This window comes from Nelumbo nucifera, chromosome 1 (assembly GCF_055504915.1).
Source record: "Nelumbo nucifera cultivar China Antique chromosome 1, China Antique-T2T, whole genome shotgun sequence".
NCBI classification, from domain to species: Eukaryota; Viridiplantae; Streptophyta; class Magnoliopsida; order Proteales; family Nelumbonaceae; genus Nelumbo; species Nelumbo nucifera.
Window position 1 is genome coordinate 96,936,070 of NC_142649.1, and position 25,543 is coordinate 96,961,612.

General features: G+C 36.9%; 2 protein-coding genes across 2 annotated transcripts; one reads left to right on the top strand and one right to left on the bottom strand.

Annotated features, from left to right (window-relative positions):
- Positions 1-7,864: 7,864 nt before the first annotated feature.
- Positions 7,865-9,154, bottom strand: LOC104610597 (putative carboxylesterase 2). Its single transcript, XM_010277299.2, has one exon. It carries the CDS (start codon positions 8,967-8,969, stop codon positions 7,995-7,997), a length of 975 nt encoding a protein of 324 aa, XP_010275601.1. The 5' UTR covers positions 8,970-9,154; the 3' UTR covers positions 7,865-7,994.
- An 8,710-nt stretch (positions 9,155-17,864) lies between these two features.
- On the top strand, positions 17,865-24,756 carry LOC104610596 (succinate dehydrogenase subunit 5, mitochondrial-like). The gene is made up of 4 exons (XM_010277298.3): positions 17,865-18,200; positions 21,721-22,031; positions 22,120-22,305; positions 24,406-24,756. The coding sequence occupies exons 1-4, from the start codon at positions 18,026-18,028 to the stop codon at positions 24,463-24,465; spliced, it is 732 nt and encodes a 243-aa protein (XP_010275600.1). The 5' UTR covers positions 17,865-18,025; the 3' UTR covers positions 24,466-24,756.
- Positions 24,757-25,543: the final 787 nt, after the last annotated feature.

A 25,543-nucleotide genomic window follows, 5' to 3' on the forward strand; every position in this document is an offset into this window, starting at 1 on the left:
GCTAAGCATTGTAGAAACCCTTATTTATTGAGTAATAAAATGAGTGATAATTTTTTTTATATTGTGCATAATGACATTTGGGGGCCTTATCACATCCCTTCCATGGGTGGGTACATATATTTCTTGTTATTTGTTGATGACCATACCCGTTTTTCTTGAGTTTATCTCATGCGTTCACGAGATGAGGTACCTGCCCTGACCCAAAACTTTCACCAAATGATCCTAACCCAATTTGATGCCAAGATCAAAGTTCTCAGATCTGATAATGCAAAGGAATACTTTGCTAAATCATTGACATCTTATCTTCTTCATCATGGGGTTATCCACCAAAGCTCTTGCCCTCATACACCTCAGCAGAATGGAGTTGCCGAAAGGAAGGATAGGCACATCCTGGAAGTGGTTAGAAGTCTCATGTTTACTTCCAATATTCCTATTCGCTTCTGGGGTGATGCTATCCTCACGGCGGTATATCTTATTAATCGGGTTCCTTCTACACCCATGTGAGGACTTGTTTTCTATTCCCCTTAAAACATTTAGTTGTACCTGCTTTGTTCAGCTTTTTGGACCCCATCACTCCAAGTTCGAACCCAAAGCCTCCAAATGCATCTTCCTTGGTTATGCACAAACTCAAAAGGGTTATTGCTGCTATGATCCTGTCTCAGGGAGGAAGTTTGTCTCCATGGATGTCACCTTCTTTGAGGAGACACCCTATTATCCTCGGGTTTCTCCTCAAGGGGAGAGCAGTGAGAGTAGGGGTTTGAGTCCTTGTCTTCAGGGGGAGAACAGTGGGAGTGGGGTAGTTCCTTTACCTATTCCATTGGGTGACGAGAGTTGCAATGGTGAGGGCGGTCAGAGGAATCAGGAGTTGAGGGGGAGTTGCAATGGTGAGGGTGGTCAGAGGGATCAAGAGTTGAGGGTCTATCACAGGCGGTGTAGGCAGGTTAACCCCGATCATCAGCAGTCCAGGCCAGCTCCAATCTCATCTGCAGCTCCAGGTCCAGGTATTACAGTCCTAGGGCCCACAAAGACTTCCTCTATTGTTGCCATTTCACCTCCTACAGATGACCTTGACCTTCCGATTGCAGTCCGTAAAGGGAAATGACATTGTACCACATCTACAGCCCACTGTATTTCCCATTTTTTATCCTATGATCGTCTATCTCCTACCTACAGGTCCTACCTTAGTTCCATTTCCAATGTCCCTATTCCAAGAACAGTACAAGAAGCCCTATCCGTCCCAGAATGGAAAGATGCAATTTAAGTTGAAATGGATGCCCTGTTGAAAAATAACACCTGGGAGGTAGTTGATATGCCCAAAGGAAAGAAACCAGTTGGATGCAGATGGGTATTTACGGTAAAGCATAATGCAGATGGATCCATTGAGAGGTATAAAGCTCGGTTAGTTGCAAGAGGGTTTACACAAACTTATGGCATAGATTACTTGGAGACCTTTGCCCCAATAGCCAAGATGACCATTATTCGAGTCCTATTATCACTTGCAGCAAGTCACACTTGGCCTTTATACCAAATGGATGTGAAAAATGCTTTTCTGAATGAAGATCTGAAGGAAGAGGTTTACATGTGTTTGCCTCCTGGATTCTATGATGCAGAAACAGGTAAGAAGGTCTGCCGGCTCAACAAGGCTTTGTATGGTTTGAAACAGTCACCAAGGGCTTGGTTTGATAGATTCAGACTAGCCCTTGTGAAGTTTGGTTATGTATAGGCCCAGTCAGATCATACTCTATTCACCAAGAGGGTGGAGTCCTCCTTGACACTACTGGCAGTATATGTTGATGATATTGTGGTCACAGGGAATGATAGCCATGAGATTGAATCCCTTAAACAACTCCTTCATCAAGAATTTGAGGTGAAAGACCTTGGTGTACTCCGGTATTTTTTGGGTATTAAGGTTGCTAGATCCAAACAGGGGATCTTTATCTCTCAGAGGAAATATGTCCTAGACCTGTTGGCAAAAACTGGAAAGTTAGGTGTCAAGCCTGCAGATACACCAATTGAACAGAATCACAGGATTAGTGTAGAGAGTGGGGAGTTTCTTGAAGACAAAGTTATGTTCCAGCGATTGGTAGGAAAGCTCCTATATCTTTGGCTCACTCGGCCAGATATTACTTATGTTGTTAGTGTTGTCAGCCAGTACATGCATTCTCCTAGAACCACACATCTTCTTGCAGCAAAAAGAATCCTAGCCTACTTGAAGAGATGCCCGGGTAGGGGTATACTGTTCAAGAACAACAACCACATGAACGTGGAGGTCTATACAGATGCTAATTGGGCTGGGAGTGTTGATGACAGAAGGTCTACCTCAGGATATTGTGCTCTTGTGGGAGGAAACCTTGTCTCCTGGAGAAGTAAGAAACAAAGTGTTGTCTCCCGGTCTAGTGCTGAAGCAGAATACAGGTCCATGGCCAACGGAGTGGCTGAAATCCTATGGCTAAGATCTCTACTTGAGGAGTTGGGTATTGAGTATGAGAAGCCCCTGATGTTGTATTGTGATAATCAAGTAGCCATTAATATCATAATCTAGTGCAGCATGATAGAACCAAACACATTGAAGTTGACCGCTATTTTGTATGAGAGAGGGTCTCATCTCAAGAAGTATGCCTCCCTTACATCACATCCAGTATGCAACTAGTAGACATCCTCACTAAAGCCGTATCAAGAAAGAAGCTAGAAGCGGATCTATCCAAGTTGGGAATGATGAACATTTACTCCCAACTTGAGGGGGAGTGTAGAGAACACTGATGTGGGCCCCACAGTTGTGGTCCCACTCTGTTCGTAGGGTAGAATGTATCTAGTCATAGCTGATGGTCAATCTGTTATTCTGTTATTCTAGTTATTTACTTTTTAGTTTTATATTGTTATGTGTTATGATGTAAACACCAAGGGCAGATGTGTTCTTTCATGTAACTAGCATAACATTTAAATATTAAATTGAAGTGGCGGCGGCAGAACATTGAGATTTTGTTCTTCTCCTCAAAGCCTGTGTTCTACTACTCTCTCACTACTCTTTCTTCTCTTTCTTCTTCACTTTCTCTTCTCTTCGAACCTGAAGTTTCTTAGTGATCAAGACTAGAGCAGTCTTGAAAACTTACAATATGAATTAACCAGGTTTTCCATGAATTAGGATGTCTCAGGTTTATAAGGAAATGGATAATTAGATCCCTTGTGTAGGAGTCCCATTCAAACACCTAATTTCCTATAATATTACCTAGGATCTTAGTGAAACCATATGCAACCAAAATAGAATATCCCATAATGAAACAAAGTTAACTCATCAAAATCATGATGTCCTGCAAGAAAATGACTATGAGTATGCATAAACTATATAGAATTTCCCAAAAAAAAAGGATTCGTAACCATGCATTAATGTAGGCCCCATATGTGATGATTTTGAGTTTCTTCACAAGACTCCTAGAACTATATTTTTGAGTTATCCAGGATATTTATTTTGACACATGTAGCCAACCTCATATAGTTGGGATAAGGTGTGGATGACGATGCTGATATTTTGAGTTATCCAGGATATTTATTACCATATTTCTAGATTTTGGGAATCTTTGAATTGCTTATTCACAGAGATAACATACCATGTGTTTCTTTGGTTCCTGATTGGAGTCTTTATGGAAAGTTGTTTTTTAAAGCCAACTACCGATTAGCCTAGCTAACAATAGCTGATAAAAAAACAGTTCTTGATTTCCATGGAGAGAATTAGAGAGGGAGAGATAAGAGGGAAAGGAAGAGGAAAATAAAGGGGAAATCAGTAACAGTTAATTTTTTATTCTGATTGACAAATCAGTAACAGTTTTCTTATATCTTCAATAAACCATTTGAAGCCTTCAGGGCTCTATTAAATTGACAATTGTATGATACAGATGCAAAGGCTATAGATGCAAAGGTTGTATATTGAATCACAGGGAATAAAAGAGAAGAAAGCACTATACCTATAGATGCAAAGGCTACCTTGACAGGAGGAAACAACAGAGAACCTGCAAGAAAATAACTATGAGTATGCATAAACTATATAGAATTTCCCAAAAAATAGATTCATAGCCATGCATTAATGTAGGCCCATATGTGATGATTTTGAGTTTCTTGACAAGCCTGAATGGTGTGCATGAATGTTCAAGGCTGAAGCATCAAGAAGTTCCATTTATTTCAAACCAAAACAAGGGGAGGATGTAGTGTACATGAGAGGATGACTAGATGTATAGGCCAAATGACCAAAATACAACTTCCCACTGATGGGATGCATCTAGAGTTTTTCTGGAATGTTTTTATCTATTCTAGTGATCAATCTCAATTTTGGGTGGCTTGACAATACCTAGAGCGAGCAACTGGAAGTTTTCCTTTTCTCCAGGTTCCTGTTTGGGGTTTGCCAAGGCAACCCAGAATTGGAACTACAATTAGTCTAAGACTTCTTTTGGAGTGATTGTTGTTGTGTTTACATGTAGAGAGGATATCAATAGTGGTCAGAGATGATGTTTCACTCTTGGAGAAAAGAACTGGTGTTTACACTAGGATTTGCTCCATTTTCCCTCTGCTTTATTCAGTATAAGTTTCAGACAGTGGCTGATTGTTTTTTGGTTGACTTTTGTACTATTGACTCAGCTTGTGGATTATATTAGGGGCTGGTGGTGTGACAGATAGTACAAATTCTCATATTACAATAGTTAAATTAGATGGGGTTAACTGTTTGGAGTGGACACAATTTGCTAGGTTAACCCCTGTAAAATTTGAAAAAAAAAAAGGAGAAAGTGATGGGAACACCCAATGCGCATGCCCATGCATACCAGGGTGTATTGATACCTTGAACCTTTTGTGTTAGGTGAGGTAACATTGATGTTTCTTGGGTAGTAGACTCAGGTGCCCCTAACACCAATATTTTCATTTTTATAAAGAGGTGGTATGGTTCTAGAACACAACTGGCCTTTTTTTTTTTTGAATCATGAAGTGAACACCACCGAAATTGGTTTTAAAGTTTTAGTCCAAGTAAATCTTGCTTGAAGCAATCCCAATTCTCTCAGCTCGTAACAAATCAAATGGTTGAACTTAAAGTTACTGAATTGGATAACACTATTGGACTCAATTTATGATTATACAGGCACTCAATCTTGCATTACTACTTGAGTCATGGGAGTGCTTTGCTTTGACGTTTGAACTGTGATATCACAAAAAGATTGGGTTTGGAACATCGCAAGATTTTGCTGGGTATTGGTTTGAGGAAATTTTGCTCATTCCCTAGTGCTTGAGACGGGATGGGTTCTTCACATGGGGAACATCTTCCACACTTGTCATGAGGAGATGTTCTCAATACACAAGTGGGATGTACTCTGTGGGGCATGGTTGCAATTTCTAAAATATGCCCCGCACGTGCGCTTAATTACAGTCAATCCCTCATGGTTGATGTTCCCAATACACGAGGGGGATGGGCTATCCTAGTGCTTTGAATTCGAGATAAAAGAGGTTATGCAATCACCATCGTCAGATGGAGATTGTGTCCATGTTTAATTAGACGTTGCAAGTTAGTCTTGTGACAGAAAGATCCTTTACGAGACCTGGTTTTATGTGAATTCAAAACAAAAGATCTTTTCTTTTCTCTTTTGTGGCGCATAAAAATTAGGGGCATAGCATAGAAGGACGAAAAAAAAAAGCAGTGATAAAGCCTAATACCAGTGTGCTCCGTGGGGCGTAGCATTGAACGATGAAACACCTCAACTGTATAGCAGGACCAAATGACCAATGATAATGCCAAATACCGTGATCAAATACATGATACTCACACTAAGAGATTGAATTATTGTGGGCTATATGTATTTTATGACTGATGTGGAGTGTTGTAATTGGTTTCATAGCCTCCTAAACAGTTATTGCCTTCGGCTAATCCTATCTCGAAAAAAACCCTGGTTGCTAGGATAAAATAACCTGATAAAGCTTCATCAGTTCATGTGCATAATATGTTAGCATGTGGGTAAAAGAGTAATTGCAATCAATACTTTTAATTAAAAAAAGACAAACAAGGGACTGAAGAAACTTTGGGTTCTCTCCACGTGAAACATGTTAATCCACCGGTTCGATCAAGTAGGCACAACATTGTAAGCACGTCCAATGAGCACTTGAAAATTTTTTTGACACCTGTCCCTTAAAATACCTACACCCCACTCTTGAAAAAGATTAAAACCCACTTTTGACATTTGCCAGAATACTTAACAAGTGCTCATTTAACGTGCTTATGTTGTGCCTACTAGATCCGGTCCTGTTAACCCACAAGCCATGCCTCCAGCACTGTTACTAATAGGGATGGCAATTTTCTCCATTTCCCCGATCCCCATGGGGATCTGCCCCGAATGAGATGATGATGGAAAAATTTTCATCCCCATTAGCAGAGATGGGACAGGGCCCAATCCCTATCCGTGGGATTCCCACTAATATATATGTATATATGTATATATGTATGCATACGTTATATATGTATATATGTACACATACATCTATATATTAATATTTTTAAAAATATGATTGAATATGTTTGAATCTTTTCTAATAGAATTGTAAATTTTAATTATTTTATTTTTTAAATAAAATAAAAAACAAAAACAAAATGATTAACATTATAAAAATCACAGGAAATGGGGATCCTCATGGGGACGGGGATGGGAATAAGCTTGGCCCCATTAGCGGCGACGAGGCTCCCCATCCCCGCCCCGTTGCTGTTCCTAACCCCACAGTATATCTTAATCATGTATTGGGAGCATATCTCCCACCGACAACTTCAGGAGGTATTTCCAAAACACGCTGAAATGTGCATGTGGGGCGCCATTTGTGGGGTGCAGATATGAGATATGATCTCGTCCATGTCTGCTGCTTGTACCTGTGCATTCACTAAATCACTGGCATAGTTACTGATGATTGGTTACACGGTCCATTATACACAGTCTTGCAAGCAACAGATCCAAACGTTGCCAAGGCATCATCTTAGTAACTCTTAGATGTTAAGGTTATGTTTGATTTGTTCATGGGGAGATATGCCCGATGTGCAACACTGCAACTATAATGATTTGTTGGGATAGTATTGTAAGCGTTTGTTGGAGCACATATGAACAATTTGTGTATCTTGGCCGAATTTGGTGGACTAAAAGACTGAAGCAAAACATCAAACTTGTAAAAATACTAAAGAAAAAGAAAATATTAAAAATAAATGGTTAAATGTTGCAGAAATCATATTCAAATTTAAAGAAAAAGAAATCATATTTAGGCGGTGGGAGGAGAAGGAAAGAGGGAAGAAGACTAGGAGAGGGCGGTGAACAGAGCACCGCCACCATTGCCAAAGAGAAGAAGAAGAGGACACTGGTCGCCAGAGCTGGAGGGACATGTGCGGTGAGCAAAGTCCACCGGCGGGAAGAAGAAGAAGAACTGAAAGAGGAGGAGAGAGACTATTTGGTATCGGCGGCGAGGTGCTGGTGGTGGTGGCTGGAGTGGCTGGACTGAGGTTAGGTTTGAAGAGGAAGAAGAGAATCAGAGATCGATCGAAGAGGGTATATTTTTTATTGGGATTGGGATTTTTCGATTGTACCTTAGGGGCTGTTTGGCCCAATTTTAAGTTTTTTTTTTTATTTTTGTACTAAAAACTGAGAATGTTAAAAAACCGGCTGGTTAAGCAAAACTGGGACTGGTTCTCCGGTTCTCCAGTTGAACCTGCTAGGCAAACGGTTTTTCATAGTTTTTGAACATACCGGTTTTAGGGGTATGTCTGGACCGGCCAGGGGCCAGTCAGGGTTTAACCGGCCGGTCCGGTCCCATTTTCAGAACATTGATGGAAATGCACAGGTGTAGCAGATTGAGAGTCGGATTTGAAGATTAAATATTTGGAGTCTGAAGCTTAAGCCAAAGATAGTTCAATACAAACATAGATTATCAAAGTGCAAACAACATGATATATTTTAAGAAGAAAGCCAGGCGTTTACAAATCACACTGGAGTCTAGACTAGAGGAGGCCTCTCCCTGTTCAAGAAGAAAGCCAAGCGTTTAAGCAATTCCCTAGCTGTCTCAGTATTTGGGTTGTAGAGATGGAACCCATGCTCTTCTCCTTCTGTCTCTGCAAACTCCACAACTCCTATCCACCCGCTCCTGGCCAACGATTCATAGTAAAGCCACCCTCTATCTCTCAAAGCGTCCTTCCCTGCAACAAACACAATAACTCTTGTGCACCCAAGACCCAACAAACTTGGAGCATTGGCTGCCAACGGATTGATCTGTGGGTCATCGTTATCGGGCTGTGATGGGCACACATAAGGCCATAAACGGTCAAACAACGCCTTGACAGGGGCCATTGCCTCAGACCCTATCGGTGTCGCCCCCCAGAAGTGAGGATGGACCAGTGCAATCCCAAGAATTTCCATACCAAGGCCGCCAGAATTGGGGTCTCCGGCCCTCATTGCCATGTGATGGGCAATATTGGCCCCCGAGCTCTCCCCAGCCAAGAAGACACGGCCAAAGTCGGCATGCTCAGTCAACCAAGACTCAGGACCCTCCCCCTTAGAGTGAGAAGCAACCCACTGAAGCGCAGCCCATGAGTCGTCGTAGGCAGCAGGGATGGGGTTCTCTGGCGCTAGTCTATAGGCCACCGACACAGCAACGATGTTGGCCTCCGCAACTAGTAAATTGAGATGGTGATGGTACATGGGAGTAGAAGGATGCCCAATGATAAAACCACCTCCATGGAAGTATACGAGGATGGGGAGCTTTTGATTAGCATCGGCGAGCTTCGGTAGGTATAGGCGCGCGGAGACGCCAGAATCTGGTACGATCAGAACATCTTTAGAAGAAACACCGGTCTCGGAATCCAGGGAAGCAGGGACTGAATCGGTGCCTAGAAGCCTTTCGACGTGCCCATCTTTGTAAACACGAAGAAAGGGAAGGAATTCGTGGTCTACTTCAGCCTTGCTCATATCCATTAATGCAGACTAGACAGTTTTGAGACACACAAACAGTGAGGGACTGGTTAGGTTTTATGGTTAATGTGGATCGAAAGACAGATGAGCTCATTAGACAATCGCCACGTGCTTTTAACTTTTCCAAAACCTAATCCAAGTTGAGGCTCAACCCATTCAACTCACGACCACAAAAGCCGCTATCATATTCATATATGTACATGGCTAGCTAATGCCCTGAAATGGGGAGGGGGGATGAACGGTACCTTGTTTCGACTATATATATTCATTCGTTCCTATCTATTGTCTAAGATGTAATCTTGTTCCAACTTCCAAGATTGGTGACAGTGAAGATTGGTCAATTCAATCAAAGATAAACTCTTCCTTATTCCATTTGAATTTGATAGCCACAACTCAGAGGTGTAAAACGGGCCGTTCTGGGCCGGTACGGCATGGCCCACGTGCATCCGTACAAAGTGCAGACTCGTAGGTTATGCCTCCTCTTAAGATATTCTAGGGGATCGGCTGGCACTGCCCATGGCCTAAGCCCGCATAGGCTCGGGCCTAGGTCAGGCTGGTTTGTAGGCTGAGTCTTGGGTTAGGCCAGATTGTAGATCGGGCCAAAGCTATTTATTTAAAAAAAATGAAAAAAAACTTAAAATTTTAATTTTATATAAATTTTGATGTACACATATGCTCATATATACAATAATTAAATAAAATCAAAAACAATTATTTATTTTATTAATATATTATATCCTATATTTTATTATATAATCATAATTTATATAATATATTATATATTATATCTAAATATATATATGGGTCATGTTGGGCCATGTTGCAGGCCGGGTTGGGCCGAGCCATGGGCCACAAGTGGTACACCACAACAGTGTAGGTTGTGTTGGCCCGGCCCACTGACTTGAAACCCCAAGCCCGACACATCCATACAACCGTGTCGTGCCCCAATACGACCCGTGGGCCATCAAGCTAGGTCAACTCGAAATCGTGCTAGGCCACGGGCGGCACGACCTAATTTACACCTCTACTCACAACTCCTTTGTTGTAAGTTATTTTGCCAATGTTTTTTAAACCAACGTTGGAACCAAAACCACTTTCGCCACCGATTTGGAGGTCAGTGGTTCTTTTATACAGTCTGAGCGGACAATTCAATGCAATTTAAAACAAGAAAAATAATTAAAATAAAAAATAATCAAAAACCATTGTTTGGATAATGGATCGGTTATTTGATCACTCATGTCATTGAGTTGCTAATCAAATCAATGATTTTTGGCAAAGGCTTAGTTTGGAAGGAGTACAAATACAAATATATATATATATATATATATGTAAAATGCAAAACCTTTCATTTTGTATTATTTTATGTGTATTTGTACTCCTTTCAAATTGAGCCAAAGGAACTAAGGATAAAACATAAATGGTTGTCTGAATAGTTATCGGGCTGAACGGTTTGACCATCTGGATCAAGAACAATTTAAAAACCAGGGTTTATTGGTGGAGTGATCACCTTTAAATTTTATTATCCATTCTCAAAAAAGAAGAAACATGATACAAAGAAGGAATAACCTGTTTTGCCCTAGGATCAAGATACAAAGCACACAATCTCGCTATCTCAAGTTCTCAGCCCAACCCTAAAACAAGGAGGAAAATAACCAATATATCCAAAAAAACAAAGAAAACTAACCTATATGCAATGCATGAAGCCTTAGGTTGTCTTTCTCTTAATAAGGTCAGGAGCTCATGCATAATCAGTGTTTTCGAACAATTGCTGACCCGAATGGTTGGACCCTTTGGCTCAGGAACCGTTTAGGAAATCGATTCCGTTTTACTCTAAACCTGGTCCTTAGCCAAAAACCGTTGAATTGGTTAGCAACTCGTTCACCTAAGCAGTCGAACCGTTGACCAGTTTGACCCGCTCAATGATTTTTTGTTAGAACGGGCTATCCATTTGAACCGGACGGATGAACCATCAACTCGAAAACCAGTCGACAAAACGATTTTGGGTCCTTTATATGAGCTATATGGCAAAATTCTTCAAATCATATGAGTTATATGATTCCTCAAAATTTTTAGTTTTCAATTTTAAAATATAGAAATATCAAGTATGAGACTACTAGTTAAAGTTTTTAAAAAAGCCTTCAATGTGACTAACCAAATCTGTTTGATGTGCATAATTTTGTCTACAATCCTTCGGGTCCCCATTTTGACACCAATTTATGCATCCTTGCTCTCTCTCTCTCTCTCTCTCTCTCTCTCTCTCTCTCTCTCTATATATATATATATATATATATATATATATATATATAGACACACACACGCACACACACAAGAGATGCCAACTATCTATACTACTTATAAAAGTGCAAATGAGGTATTGGGCTTTTGGAATTTTTCTTCACTAAACTACCCCTCCTATTGAATTTGGTTCATCTCCATTGAGAGGGTAAAAATTGTAACTAAAATAATACTATTAAATAAATTTAAGTACCTCTCATTAAGTTTTACATTTGAGTAATTAGATAAATCACATTCTTTCATTGAATCCAACATTTTACTTTTATTTATCATTATTAAACTCCACTAATAAATCCATATACAATCATTATTAGGGTTAATTACTTACATGTACCTTGTATATATAGGGAACTACTTAAATGTACCCTAAACTTTCAAAACCACTTATATATACCTTGTAATATGACCCCACAACACAAATAAGCCGTCGAATGCAGTGTTAAACTTTTTTTGGACTAAAATTACCCTTTATTTCATTGTTTGAGAAAGGGTATAAAAGTTATTTTATTATAGCTTTAATGGGTATTATAATGGCCATATTTGTATATTTAATCCATCTCTGATTGTAAGGTTTGAAAATGTAACTTCAATTATTACTTTTCAGCTCATTTAATCTCCTCTCATTAAGTTTTATACTTAAGGTATTAAATCCCATTATCTCTTATTAAATCCTATATTTTTAAGTTACCTTTCACTAATTAGATCTATGTCAATATTTTAACAACATAAACCCATAATTTTAAAACTAACTCAAAAACAAAATAATTCTTTATCTAAGTGGTGGCTAAGCAATTTAACAATCTGAATCAATTTGATCAACCTATGAAGTTATAGCTAGGTAATAAAATTTTTAAAATAGAAATAAATATAGAAAATTACAAAAGAAGTAGACACATTTATGGTAATTAAATTAAAAAAAATAAGTGTTATAAACAAGAATTATTTTTATTGAAAGTGAAATAAAAATTAAAAAATACATAAATTTTGCAAAAAAAAAATTTAAGAACATGTATAATATCATGTATTTATCATATTAAACAAAAAGTAAGTGTGACATATCAGAATTATTTTTACACACAAAAATACAAAAAAAATTATAGAAAAAATTGAACACATCTATAATTTTATATTTACACTACTATTAAAAATTTGAATAAAATTGTGGAATTCTTTTGACAAAAATCAAGGTTTTAAAAACCAACCTAGAAATGAAACCACTTTGGCTTTCAGTTTCTGGGCCAGCGGTTCAACCATTCAATTTGAATGGGTCAAAATCCACCATATATATACATTATTATGAGAGGGGAGTGTGAGACTTTGAGAAAGAGGCGGCTGTAGGTTAAATCTAAAAATTGAGAAAAAAGAAAGATAAGAATAATGAAGCATTATCGAAGGTGGTTGTCACCATGTTCAGAAGCGTCGTCGGAGGTGGTTGTCACCATGTTCACCGATCGTTGTTGTAGAACCATTTGCCCTGAGAAGAAGGAGGAGGAACCACCACCGATGGCTATCTCTTTGTTTATCATCACCGTTGCTACAACACTGTTTGCCCTCTTCTTATATCTCCATCATCTCTCTAAATCTCTCTCAAATCCCAAATCATTTACACCATTGGTGTATCTCAGATTTTAATATAAATTGGTCTTTAATCTCTCATCTCTTGCATCGATTTTTTTATTTCTTCATTGAAGTTGCAATTTTTTGTTGTTATAACTTAAAAAAATAATCAAAGAAATGAAAAAAACTCAAAATCAAAATGGAAAAACTATAAACCCTAAATAATTTTGACCATTTGGAATAATCGAACAAGATTATGAGATTTGAAAGTTTCTTGTTTTTAAATTTTTTAATTTATATTTTAAAATAAATAACAAATTTGGAATTAGTTTGAAAGCAACCCGAGAACCATTAATTGGGTCGAATATTTAAATGGTTAAATCAACCGGATCAACGGTTCTCTAACCATTTCAACGTTTTTTTATAAAATAGTAACCTAGGGCCAAAACGGAACTAGTGACCTAACTGGTTCCTAGGCCAAATGGTTCGACCATCCTTTCTGATATAGTTTTTAATACAATGACTAAAATACTCATTTTTTAATTTACTCCCTATTTAATTGTAAGGTTTAAATTGTAAATTGAACTTCTACTTTTCACCTCATTCAATTCCATCTATTTAAATCTTATTTTTTTTTTATAAATGAACAAAAGAAAAAAGATACATCAAAAAGATAAAGCACTACAAAAAGAGGAGTTTAGCCAAGCAGGTAAGTGTATCAAAGATATTGGAAACTTCACAATTTGATCTATTTATCACATATTTGGATGAGGTGTTTATGCAATCAGATTTGGAATTTGCAATTTGCATATTATTAATAATAAAACAAAAAAATAAAAAATACATAAAGTTTATAAAAATATTGGATATATTATTATTATAATTATCATCATCTAGAATTGCCACATGCAAAGCACATGCATACTTACTAGTTAAAAAAAGCATTAGAGCTATTAGATATTTCATTAATTTTGTTATAATTCCATTTTTACCCTTGTTCTTCCTTCCTCCCTTCTCCAAACTGAATGAATGAAGGTGATGCAGATATGGAAATATAGAAGAAGAAAAGGTCAAATTGTCAAAGACAACCAGATCTGACCATAGATCTAGAACAATATGAACTTAAAACAAAAACAAAGTAGATGGAATGTTGAAAATACTGTTCATTCGCCAAGGAAATGTTATCCAAAGAAAAATAAGAAGAAAAGCGGCAACTTTAAAGAAGGTATTTAAAAGACATAGGAACCAAATCTCTAATACCTTTGATTTTGCTAGGACCTCTAATGACGATTATATGATCAAATCCCATTGCTTCATTCTTTTCTTAAACACCTCTTAGGAACTACAACTATTAACATTCGTACCAGTTAATAAACTCCTTTAGCTTGGACCTAAATTTTCCCACCAGTTCATAGGGTGAACCAATCTAAACAAATCAATGCTCCTTTGTTTGAGTTACTAAGTTTTCTCCTCTACTTTGCTCCTTTCCTTGGGTTCAAGTTTTTTCCTTTGTTTTTACTAATTTAATTTAATGTGGATTTGTTTAATGGATTGTTCTGGTTCAATAATAAAATGTAGTAAGAAGAAGTAAATGTGAGTTTTTGGTTATCTTCATTAGTTCAATTTTGAAATTGCTTTTTTAACTTGGTTATTAATATCATGGTAAGCACATTTTTTGGCTTTATAGGACTATACAATGGGAGGTAACCCATTGCCCCAACCCAAGTCTCTGCTACAATTAACTAGATAAAGTATCAATTGAGCCACTATCACTTGGTTTATGTGATTCTCATAATATATAAACTATATAAAAATGAAAGTTTGAATCTCAATAGATAAAAAGGAAAAAGAGTTTTTTTTTTCTACTATTCTATACGTAAAAAAGTATAAATACAACATCCCGTGCATCACACATGTCACTGCTAGTAAAAATAATAAAGAACCAATTTTATTGGTTACTTCAAATGTGGACTGCAATGAGAATTGAAGTTGTAATATTTTGTTATACCCTCATAAAGACTTACAACCAGAATCGCTTGGGTGATATCCTTGTTGATTTTGCTCATTTGAAGTTTTTTGTACAATCTGTACCTTTAATTGTGGAGTCCTAGATGAATTGAAGCTTTTGCCAAAAATCAATAAAAGACATTGGTGGCCCCTTTTTCTAGGCTAACTCTACTTTTAACATTATCATGTTAATTAGAAATGAGAGTGGTGGTTGACTGGTTGTGCAACAAGTGGGAGAACCATCTATTAATTGTTAAAATCCCCATAAAGAGAAAAAGAGTTCTATAGGCATGGAATATACAACTTAAACCTAATGAGAAATGATTGAGAAAGCAAATACAAATCTATATCTAGATCTTTACTACTATTAAAAGTGTGAAACTTTTGTTTGACTAACATACCCTGATTTTTGAATTTGGTCCCTCTCTCATTGTGAGGATAGAAATGTAATTTCAACAACCATTTACTCTTCATTCAAATCCCTCTCGTTTAAGTCTTATATTTAAGGTATTAATTCCCAATAACATTCATTAAATCTTATTCTTGACTAGAATACCCACACTTTTGTATTTGGACCCTCTCTAGTTATAAGGGCACAAAATGTAATTTAAACTACATTTCTCCTCATTCAATTCCCTTTAAGTCTTCTATTTATGGTATTAACCCATTCTTTAATTGAATCTTATATTGATTGATCACATTAATATTAATATTATATTAAAAAGTGTCACAAAGAATAATAGTATTTAGAGACAATAGAAATATAACATAAATTTAAAACCAATCAAAAAATGGAGTTGTTTCATGTTAGGTGGCAAGTCAACAATTCAACATTTTGGGTCCAATGTGTAAACCCTGATGTCATAATTAAATAATAATAAAAATTAAAAAAGATGAAAACACATAAAAGTATAAAAGTATAAAAATACAAAAATTTCTAGAAAACATTTGGGTAAATATTATTTGCTTTCACCTGCATAAAAAATTATTATGTGCAAAGAACATGAACCCTTATATATAGTTTCTTTTCTTTTATTAACAAAATATACACTAGAGATGATTAATGGGTGGACAAGATGCACATAAGGTCCACTGCCAAAGAACCTTCAATTATTACAAATTTGATGCCACACCTCCATTATTACAAGAGATGCCAAGAAGACAATGTCAGCTACCGGGTTCTCTACAGTGAAATATGTGTTTCATATTACGCTGTTTCATTGGGAGTTTGAGGGTTTATTTGGAGAGCTGAGCTAAGATTCAGCTGAATTGGTTCAATTACTTTGAAGTTCTTTGGATAAACTATTTAGGCTTCATTCATGTCTCAACAATGACTTATTTGGGTAAACGCAGTTGTTTGGGCAATAATTGTATTTACCAATATTCTTTTATTCCCCAAATAAAGGTGTATAATAACCGATTTATCCAAGAAAGTGATCTATTATTGAAGGGGCAATATTGTTCCATCACGTACATAGTGATTTTTGATGTGCATGGATAAATAATTTATCCAAGTCTGAGGAGAGTATTATTTCCCCAAGTAAACAAACTGTTTGGGAATCATTTTTTTCCATGAGACCCACTAATACCGAAAAATGAACGCAAGTTTATTTCTTTTTGTGGAAACTGCCAACTTATCCACCCCACTTCCTAGAAAAGGAACAAGGCTTTAAAGAGGTTGAAGTGTAAAACCCTTCAAATAATTAGTGCTTCTTTAGGAGAGATTCACGCAATGGCTTTATGCAATTGCAAGGTGGGGGCCCACATGGACAACCTAGAAGTTTTTTTGTTTGATAAATAGCCTAGAAGCTATGTTTGATGGAAAACCTGAAGAGTGTGAGAACCAAAATATGCTTAAGCTAATTAGTCAACTTTCCCAAGAAGCTATTTTATTAGCTCTTTCAAAGTGGCTCTTTCAAAGCTAGGGATGTAAACAAATAGAATTGGAATTAGGCAACATACAAATGTGAATCTGATTAGAAAATTCAATTCAATATTCGACGGATATTGAAAATCAATGTTTGAATTCAAATTCGATTAAATATTCAAATATTCGATTCGATTCACATCAAATTCGACCAGTTAATCATTTTAAATAATTAATAAATATTTTAATTACATAAAGTATATAAATATATAAATTATATTAAATATTATATATTATATATAAAATTAAATAATTGGTCAAATTTGGAAACTTGTCGAATCAAATCAAGTCATATCTGAATTCAACTGATTATGGTATTCTAATCGAATCTCAAATTCATAATTAGATTTTCGAATACCGTTGACACCCCTAGTTGAAGCCCTCTCAGATCGAGTTCGGATTTCCTCTTCACACAATTCTCCTCACATGGACCTCATGGCATATTGTAGCCACACATTCGGAATATCTCTTGTACTATCTTTTCATTCATGGAAGATGTTGTTGATGTGTGGCTGTGACACACTCTGATGTTCCTTGGGTGGGTGTGAGGAGTGCCTTATGCTTCAGCCTCATTGATACTATACACTATAACAATTTGCCCCACTTCTTATATCGATCTCACAGCACATCCCACCATGAATTGTCAAATACATCTCTCCACTAACGTATAAATACCTAATGGCCTCAATGTACTGATTGAAATGTGTTGTGAAATTGGTATGAGATAGAGCTGTAAATCGGATCCTAAATGTTCCCAATGTACGTGTGGAATGTGTTGTGAGGTTGGTATAAGATAGAACTGTAGATCGGATCATACCGTTTGTGGCCTAACATGACTTGTCACTGTAGCATTCGGGCTACAATGATTTGGTCCAGCACCTGGCCTGGTTCTAGGTTTGGCCTGTGACACAACACAACCTGGGCCCGCCTGAGCTCGTGCCATGGACCTGATTTACACCTCAGTGCAGATTTTCTCGTACAAATAATTCAACTGTGTATTGTAAACATGTCTCAATGATGAATAAATTTTTCCGATGCACGGTTGGGATGTGCCGTGGGGAGCCATATGATTCACACTACTGAATATAGTCCCGTGTACAATATTTTTGTTTGGAATTGAATCTGTCTTCAAATCAGAAGTTCCAATCTAACGGTTTTGATCCAAGGACTCAGCCATCGACATTGGACGCTCCGACGACCTTTGAACATAGACTTTCTCCTTGTTCACATCATCGATCAATCACCTCCCGTTGTTCAATCACACCAGAGGGAAATGGAGAAATTGGCTCTTCTAAGATCTTTATGCCGTTCCACTTTCTTCAGATCCTGTCGTGGCTCTGTCGTTAACGAGAAAAAGCTCTTCTATGGCTTCCGCAACTACGGCAGCCGAGGTTTATTCCCTCTCGCTCCTCAAGCCGCCTCAGCCTATTCAAATCGCGTCTCTTCTGGTATTTCTTGCTTCCTTTGCTTTAATCTTCCGTTTCTTTTATTTCATTGCATCAATTGGCATTTTTTTTTATCAAATGAATAATTTTACGAACGATTATTGCATTTGCAAACTGGGTTTTCTCGACTAAGGCAAATCTTCTCGACAAGGATACATATGTAGAAAATTTTTGTCTACGTCAATCTGAAAGTTTAAAGAACTGTTGATATTAAGACTGTTGTGGTGATCTTTTACGAGGAAATGGTTTTATTGCTAAAGTAAATATCGACATTTGTTTGGATTAAGAGCAGTTCCTCATGTCTTAAGACTCTCGGTACTTTGGAACTTGGTTATGTTCTCCACCTACGCGGATAGCAGGCATTCGCAACTATCCGACTTGTTTCATTCGTTTCATAACTCATACAATAGAAAACAATGTTAGAAATGCTCTCTCTCTCTCTCTCTCTATGCTTTCCTTGGATTGGCTGATCTCGACTCTCGAGTCTGAGTCTGGGCAAGTCGTATAATGTGGTCTAGGACTTAATCTCTTGGTTTCTTATACAATAGGCCTCCGTATGGTTTTCTTCATTGCTTATCTGGTTAATTTGTTGGGTTTGCAGCTCTCCATGACTTCATGTTATTAAAAGAATAATAATTTTTATAGTTAAGTTGCCAAATGGTTTTCCAGTTTTACTGTGCTATTTCTTTTTTTCTTGGGGGTGGGGGGTGGGGAGGGGGAATGTGAGGGTTGAGCTTAATAGAGCTGATCATTATGTTGTAATTTCATCTGGCTCCATCAATCATTAGATTTTCGAGCATTGGGGAAACCCAGACTCCAGGGGATGAACCCAACCAGTTCATTCACACTTCTATAATCTTTTGTGTTGCTCCTGAGTTAACTACCTGAATGAATTATGTATTAACCTTTTTACTTGCATTTTTTCTTTTTCTTGTGATCCATAATTTTTTTTTTTATTAGGAAGGTGATATTGGAATGAGTGAATGACCATTGCTTCTTCTGATATGTGCTCTGCATTAATTTCTGAACCATTTTTGTGACTGTGATTGAGCCCACTGTTTTATGGTTGATACACGGAAAGATGAAAATTTTGGGCCCAGTGCAGTAAAATAGCTCTTGTAGTAATAGTAACATCCTAATTTAATAAAATGAGTAGTTTTACATGAGCACTGTTGTAGTTGTTCCATCAACTTTCTCTAATTGGTTTGGATGGGTTGATTTATGAACTCCATTAAGGGAAGATGTTAAAATTCTTTTTTAAGAGCCTTATGTAATTATTATTGCATATGGATTGGGTCCTTATAATCAGTGTTTTAAAAGGCATGGGAGGCGTACACCTGGTGCGCCTCCAGGCGAGGCACCCCCAAAATGCCCTGTGGCGTATGCTAGAGGCACTGACACCTCTAAGGTGTACACCTCAGGTGCTAGAGGTGTATGCCTCATACGCTTTTTTCATGAGGCGTGCTAGAGGCATACGCCTCATGCACACCTCATATAAAAAGACAGGAAAAAAAATAAAAAAAAAGAAAGAAAAAGAAAGAAAAAAAGAAAAAGAAAAGGAAAAGGAAAGGAAAGGAAAGGGAAGGGGAGGAAAAAGAAAGAAAGAGAAGAAAAGGAAAAGAGAAAAAGAGAAAAAGAGAGAAAAGAACAGGAAAGGAAAGGGAAGGGAAGGGAAAAGACCCCCTTTCAACTAGTGCTATGCATCTTCATTTTTCTTAATATACAAGACTTTTATTAAAAATAAAGAAAAATGAGATTTTTCTTCCTCTTCTTCCTCCTCACCCCTCCCCTCCTCTTAAGGAGGCTTACGCCTCCTTGTGTTCGGGACCACTTACGCCCCTTATGTTCTGAACTACGCCTCACACCTCTAGGTAGTGGAAGCCTCGTGTCAGGCCTCTGTGTTTTAAACATTGCTTATAATTATTAATTAATGGTCTTTTCAAACACCCAGGGGCTAGGATCTTATCTCATTCCCTACAAAAAGGGAAGCTGAAGTTGTGACTTGATCACATTCGAGAAATGACAAGGAGACCAACCTCAATAATTGGGTGAGGTTCTCTGTTGCACCCATGGAAATATTTAATCTCAACATTCACATCCATTACATACTTGTACAGTGCCATAACAAAGTGAGAGAAAGAGTTGGTGTATTGATCATCTTCATGTGTTTACCTTGGACTAGGAGATGTAGCATGCTACCACAAACCTACAGCTGGTGGTTGATGATATTGCACCACAATTACATATGGGCACTTGTAGAGGCAGTAGCTATATAAATCTCAAATTTGGCCTAGTGTTAACATTTGCACATGGTGGTTGAGATTGTAAAAACCTTTTTTATTTATCATTTACAAGTTCCTTTCGTTAATCCATTGAAGGCGGTTAGTGAGTCCCAAGGGTTTTGATTCAAATCTTATGTCCGAATCCATTTTTTGTAAAATCTTACGAATTTTGTTTGAATCCTACAATTTGATTCATAAATCTTACTATTCCTACGATTCAAATCAATTCAATTAAGAATTAGATTTTGTCATTTTGTTTTGTTTATATTTAGTTTTGTCAAGGGTGACTTATTTTAAATACCTTACTTGAAATTGAGCCATTGCATGTGGATTATTTGACTTTCAAGTTAAACTTGATTATATCATCTTAGACTTTTACTATACAAGTGGTAAATTCTATTGTTTTAGGCACATATATGATAGATATGGATTAAAAATAGGGTAGAATCACTGTTGTATGAATCTATGTATATTTAGCCTTTAGCATATCTATATTTAATTTTTTGACAAGTTTGTAAAAAATAGAAATAATCTTATGGTTTACGATACAATTCACGATTCAAATTTCTCAATGATTTACAATATGATTATGATTTTCAGAACATTTGGAGCATATAACACAACTTTGCTGTTATAGGTGATTTCAGCTCCCCTTACAACTTTAAGAGAACCCCATTTACAAATCTTCCCAAAATAATTGTTCTCAATTCACCCCTTGTTTAGCCGTTGTGTTATCTATTCCATTTACTGTTCTCTATATCCATCTAAATGTTACTTCCAACTCCTTTGCTATGTTCTTGATCTCTCTTATATTGTGCCTGCAAATCCACATGCCTGGGCTGCTTTCATTCATCCATGATATTACCAATTTTGAATTCCCTTCCACCTCCATATTTTGAAATCCACGCTGTTTTTGCCATGAATGTTGTATTTGTCTTGCATCGTTCTAGTCAATAATATCAATAAAATATCAATACATATAGTTTACATGAATGTTGTATTTGTCTTGCATCGTTCTAGTCAATAATATCAATAAAATATCAATACATATAGTTTACATGGGTTGTGCCTGCATCCCACCCTTCAGCATGCGAACATATGTGAAACACTGAACTTGTGATATTGTAGCACAATTTTATTGTTTACAAAGCTGGCACCTTATGTTGTCTTTTTCTTTGAGGGTATAATTTTTTTAAAACTTAAATTTTTCCTCCCTTAAACTTATTTGAAAACAACTATAGATTGCAGGTCTTGCTTTGCAATGGGCATTGGAGGTGTACGCTCATTCAGTGAAGATGTAACTCACTTGCCTGTCATAGCAGATCCTGATATTCAAAATGTTTTCAAGGACTTAATGGCAGCAAGTTGGGATGAGCTTCCAGATGCTGTCATTCATGATGCTAAGAAAGCTCTGTCCAAAAATACTGGTGACAAGACTGGTCAGGAGGTCTTGGAAAATGTCTTCCGTGCAGCTGAAGCTGTTGAGCAGTTTGGCGGGGTCCTAGTGACTTTGAGGATGGAAATTGATGACAGCATTGGCTTGAGTGGTGAGGTGTGTAATTCTACATCATATATGGGACTATGTTGTAACTTCTTTTTCTCTGATTTTTTTTTGATCATTTGAAATTCTTTTCTGACAGAATGTGAAGCCCTTGTCCAACAAGTTTGTAAATGCTCTCCGTTCAGTATACAAGCGGTACATGACATATTTGGATGCTTTTGGCCCTGATGAGGTTTATTTGAAGAAGAAAGTTGAGACAGAGTTGGGGACTAAGATGATACATCTGAAGATGAGGTGCAGTGGCCTTGGTTCTGAATGGGGAAGGGTAAAACTCTGATGTTTTTCATTGTTCTAGCTCACTGATAGCATTGTACTTGTTAAGGCCCATACTTTTGAAACTAAGTTTTAAGAGGTATTGTTTATATAATCCCACTGCTAGTTACCTGTGTATTTACTGTATTTTATCTGTCAGCATTTCTAGCTATGGTTTTTGAAGTCTTTAAACATTTGGTTGGAGAAGAATGTAAAGATTTTTTTTTTTTTGTTCGGAGGGATCTACGTTTATGCATAGTGTAATTGGCTTTACATGGTTTGTCAATGCAGCTTAGATGTTAGAGGTTACAATGATACTTTGTGGTTTTAGAGGACATATGGTACAATTAACACATGAGATACCTTGTGGCTTTAACTTGTAACATTATCTTAGTTTTAGAATCCAATAACTTGCTTTCATATTCTTTTGTTTTATTTTTCTGAGCTATGGATGTTCCTTGTGCTGAAGACATAAGATGCAAGACATTTATGACTTTAATAATCAGTATCCTCAATACTTATCCTGAAACCTGAGTTCGTACTTACCTTATTTTGCAGTCTTCTATCATTATGACATTTACCACTTAACCCAAAACCTTTTTGCACGATGCTCTTATTTCCTAGCCTTTGGATTTTTACTTGTTGACTAAATTAAGTCTTAAATTCTTGAGCGAATATTTTGCAAGCCCAAGTAGTATATCCACTAGCTTGGATAGGATATTAGGCAGAATTTATTCAGATGAACCTGGCCATACAATTTTCAAATTTTATTTTCTCTCCTTATTTCTGGGGAATTTCTACTGTGTTGAAACTTGGAAAATAAGAGAAATCACAAGAATCTAATTCTTAAACTAAACATGGAAGGGCAAGAATTAACTGAGCTGAATGAAGTTGAGTTAGCCATCTTGACACACTTTCAAGAGTTACTTTGCCTTTGGGGTCCTAGCTTATTTGGGAGTTAGGGCCTTATTTCACAAGAATCAAGGTTGGGATGGGAAAAGAGCTTTTCAAAAAGAAGAAGAGATTACGGTGACTATTTTGAAGATGAGAAAAGACATGGCCCTTGGTTTGGATGGCTTCTTCATGATTTTCCACCAATTCTGCTAGGAGAATTAAAAGATGATCTTTTGAAGGTGTTTGCAGAATCCCATAGGAAGGGAAAAATTAATTAGTAGAAGGATGTATGTAACTTCATTTCCCTTGTTCCTAAAAGGCAATAGTCAACTCCATAAGAAACTTTAGATTGATTAGTTTAGTTGCTGGTTTGTATAAGATCATTGATAACGTCTTCTCTTTGAGGTTAAGAGAGGTCTTGGAGTTTGTGGCCTTTCCTCTCCAAGAGGATTTTGTTTATGAACAGAGAATCTTGGACTAACAACTTAATTGTTAGTAAAGCTGTTGTCAAGGAAAAAGGATCTGGTTTGTAAATTACATATTGAGAGGTCATATGAAGGGATGTATGGCTTCAGTCCACTATTCCATTCTCATCAATGGCTTCCCAAAAAGGATTATTTAAAGCCTTAAGAGGTCTTAGAGAGGAGACCCTCTTTTACCTTTAACTCTTTATTTTTGTAGTGTATATCCTTGTTAGATCCATGCTTCAGTCTGTTGAAAGAGGCCTTGTTATGGGTTTTAGTGTGAGGAGAGAGGTGAGAGTGGTACCCCAGTTATGGGTTTGATCAATAGGTTCGTTATGGTTTCTAATACGGTTTGGTCCATTCTTTTGGGTTTAACCCAATTAGAAAGCCCAAACAACATATATGCCTTCATAAATAGCAAATATAGTCTATGTAAGCATCAAATTGGTTAGAACAATATACTTTTAAGACTCTAAGGTCAATTCCATAGCAAGGGTCTACTTTATCTCTATCACTAATTAAAGCATTCTGATTATTGATAAAAAGAAATTGCCATGTTAATTGTGATTCTATGAGGTAGGCATTTCAACGACCAAGTAATCCTGTCTGCAGCTGTATGTAACCCAAGTACTCTATTACCAGCATTTTGGAAATGGTTTGTAAAGATCAGTCATGGTACTAACCTGTACTACTATAGAAATCAGAACAATATTATTTTCCTTGATTTAATTCATTTGCATTTTTTGGACTTGCAGGTTACAGTTCTCGGGACCTCTGGACTTTTTGGGTCCTATGTTGAGCATAGAGCCCCATAATTTTGGAAGGAGCTTATCTTTCAATTGTAAGCATTCTTGTCTTTGGATGCATGTCCTCCCGTAAATTGGAGATGGTTAGATGGGTGTATTCTCTCCAAGGAAACTGTTCTAGGTTGAGTGGCTTTACAGGCAAATAAAGAGCTCATTTTATCGTTGAAAAGAAATAATTAGTAATGCCCTTATTTGTCAGCTTTCTTTTCTATTCTGTTGGACGTTTCTTTTAAATCTAATTAACATGTTTGATTCGAACTATCTTTTTTTTGATAAATACATTTGATAATTATGAATCCATACTGGTGGTTTAGGAGCTGGCAAGTATATGATAGTAAATCCAGAGGAAGATAATTCCCCTGCCGGACCCTCCTTTGTTAATCATTACATATTATTATATTGCGACCAGGCATGAACTATGCCAGCTTAACATCATGCTTTCTTTTGGTTGAATGTAAAATGAAGAAAACAAATGATTTCTTGAAAAAAAAATGCTGTTTTACAGTGTTTGGTTGCATGTGTTGAAAATGAACATTTCCAAATTGAGTCCAGATTGTAGGAAAATGACAATCCTAATTCTCTTAATTCATTTTCTGAATGCTTGGCTCATTCCATTCAGGTTTGCTTTGAGACATCAGGAGAAATTAGGAATGAATGCATTTTCCTGTCTAATATTTATATTCCAAGAAAACCATTTATTTATTTATTTATTTACTTTTCATTTTATATGTGTGTTTACATGTATATGCAGTCTTTTGCAAGTTATCTTTGATGGTTCCTTGCCGACTCTAAGGCTGTGTTTGGTTTGAAGGAAAAAGTAGGGAAAGGAAGGGAAATGTAGGGAAACCTTTACAAACCTTGTATAGGTTTCCCTATGTTTTCCTTCCTTTCCCTACCTTTTCCTTCAAACCAAACATAGCATAAGGGAACAAAAAGCTCTCTTATTAAGATTACATGAGATCTGTTAAAGCCGTCATGTAGCATAACTCTGCATGCCTCGACTCTCATGCTAACCTGGGATACAAAGCCAGAAACATTTAACTATATAAATCCCAGAATTGGATCAAATATGGACCCACCATCATCC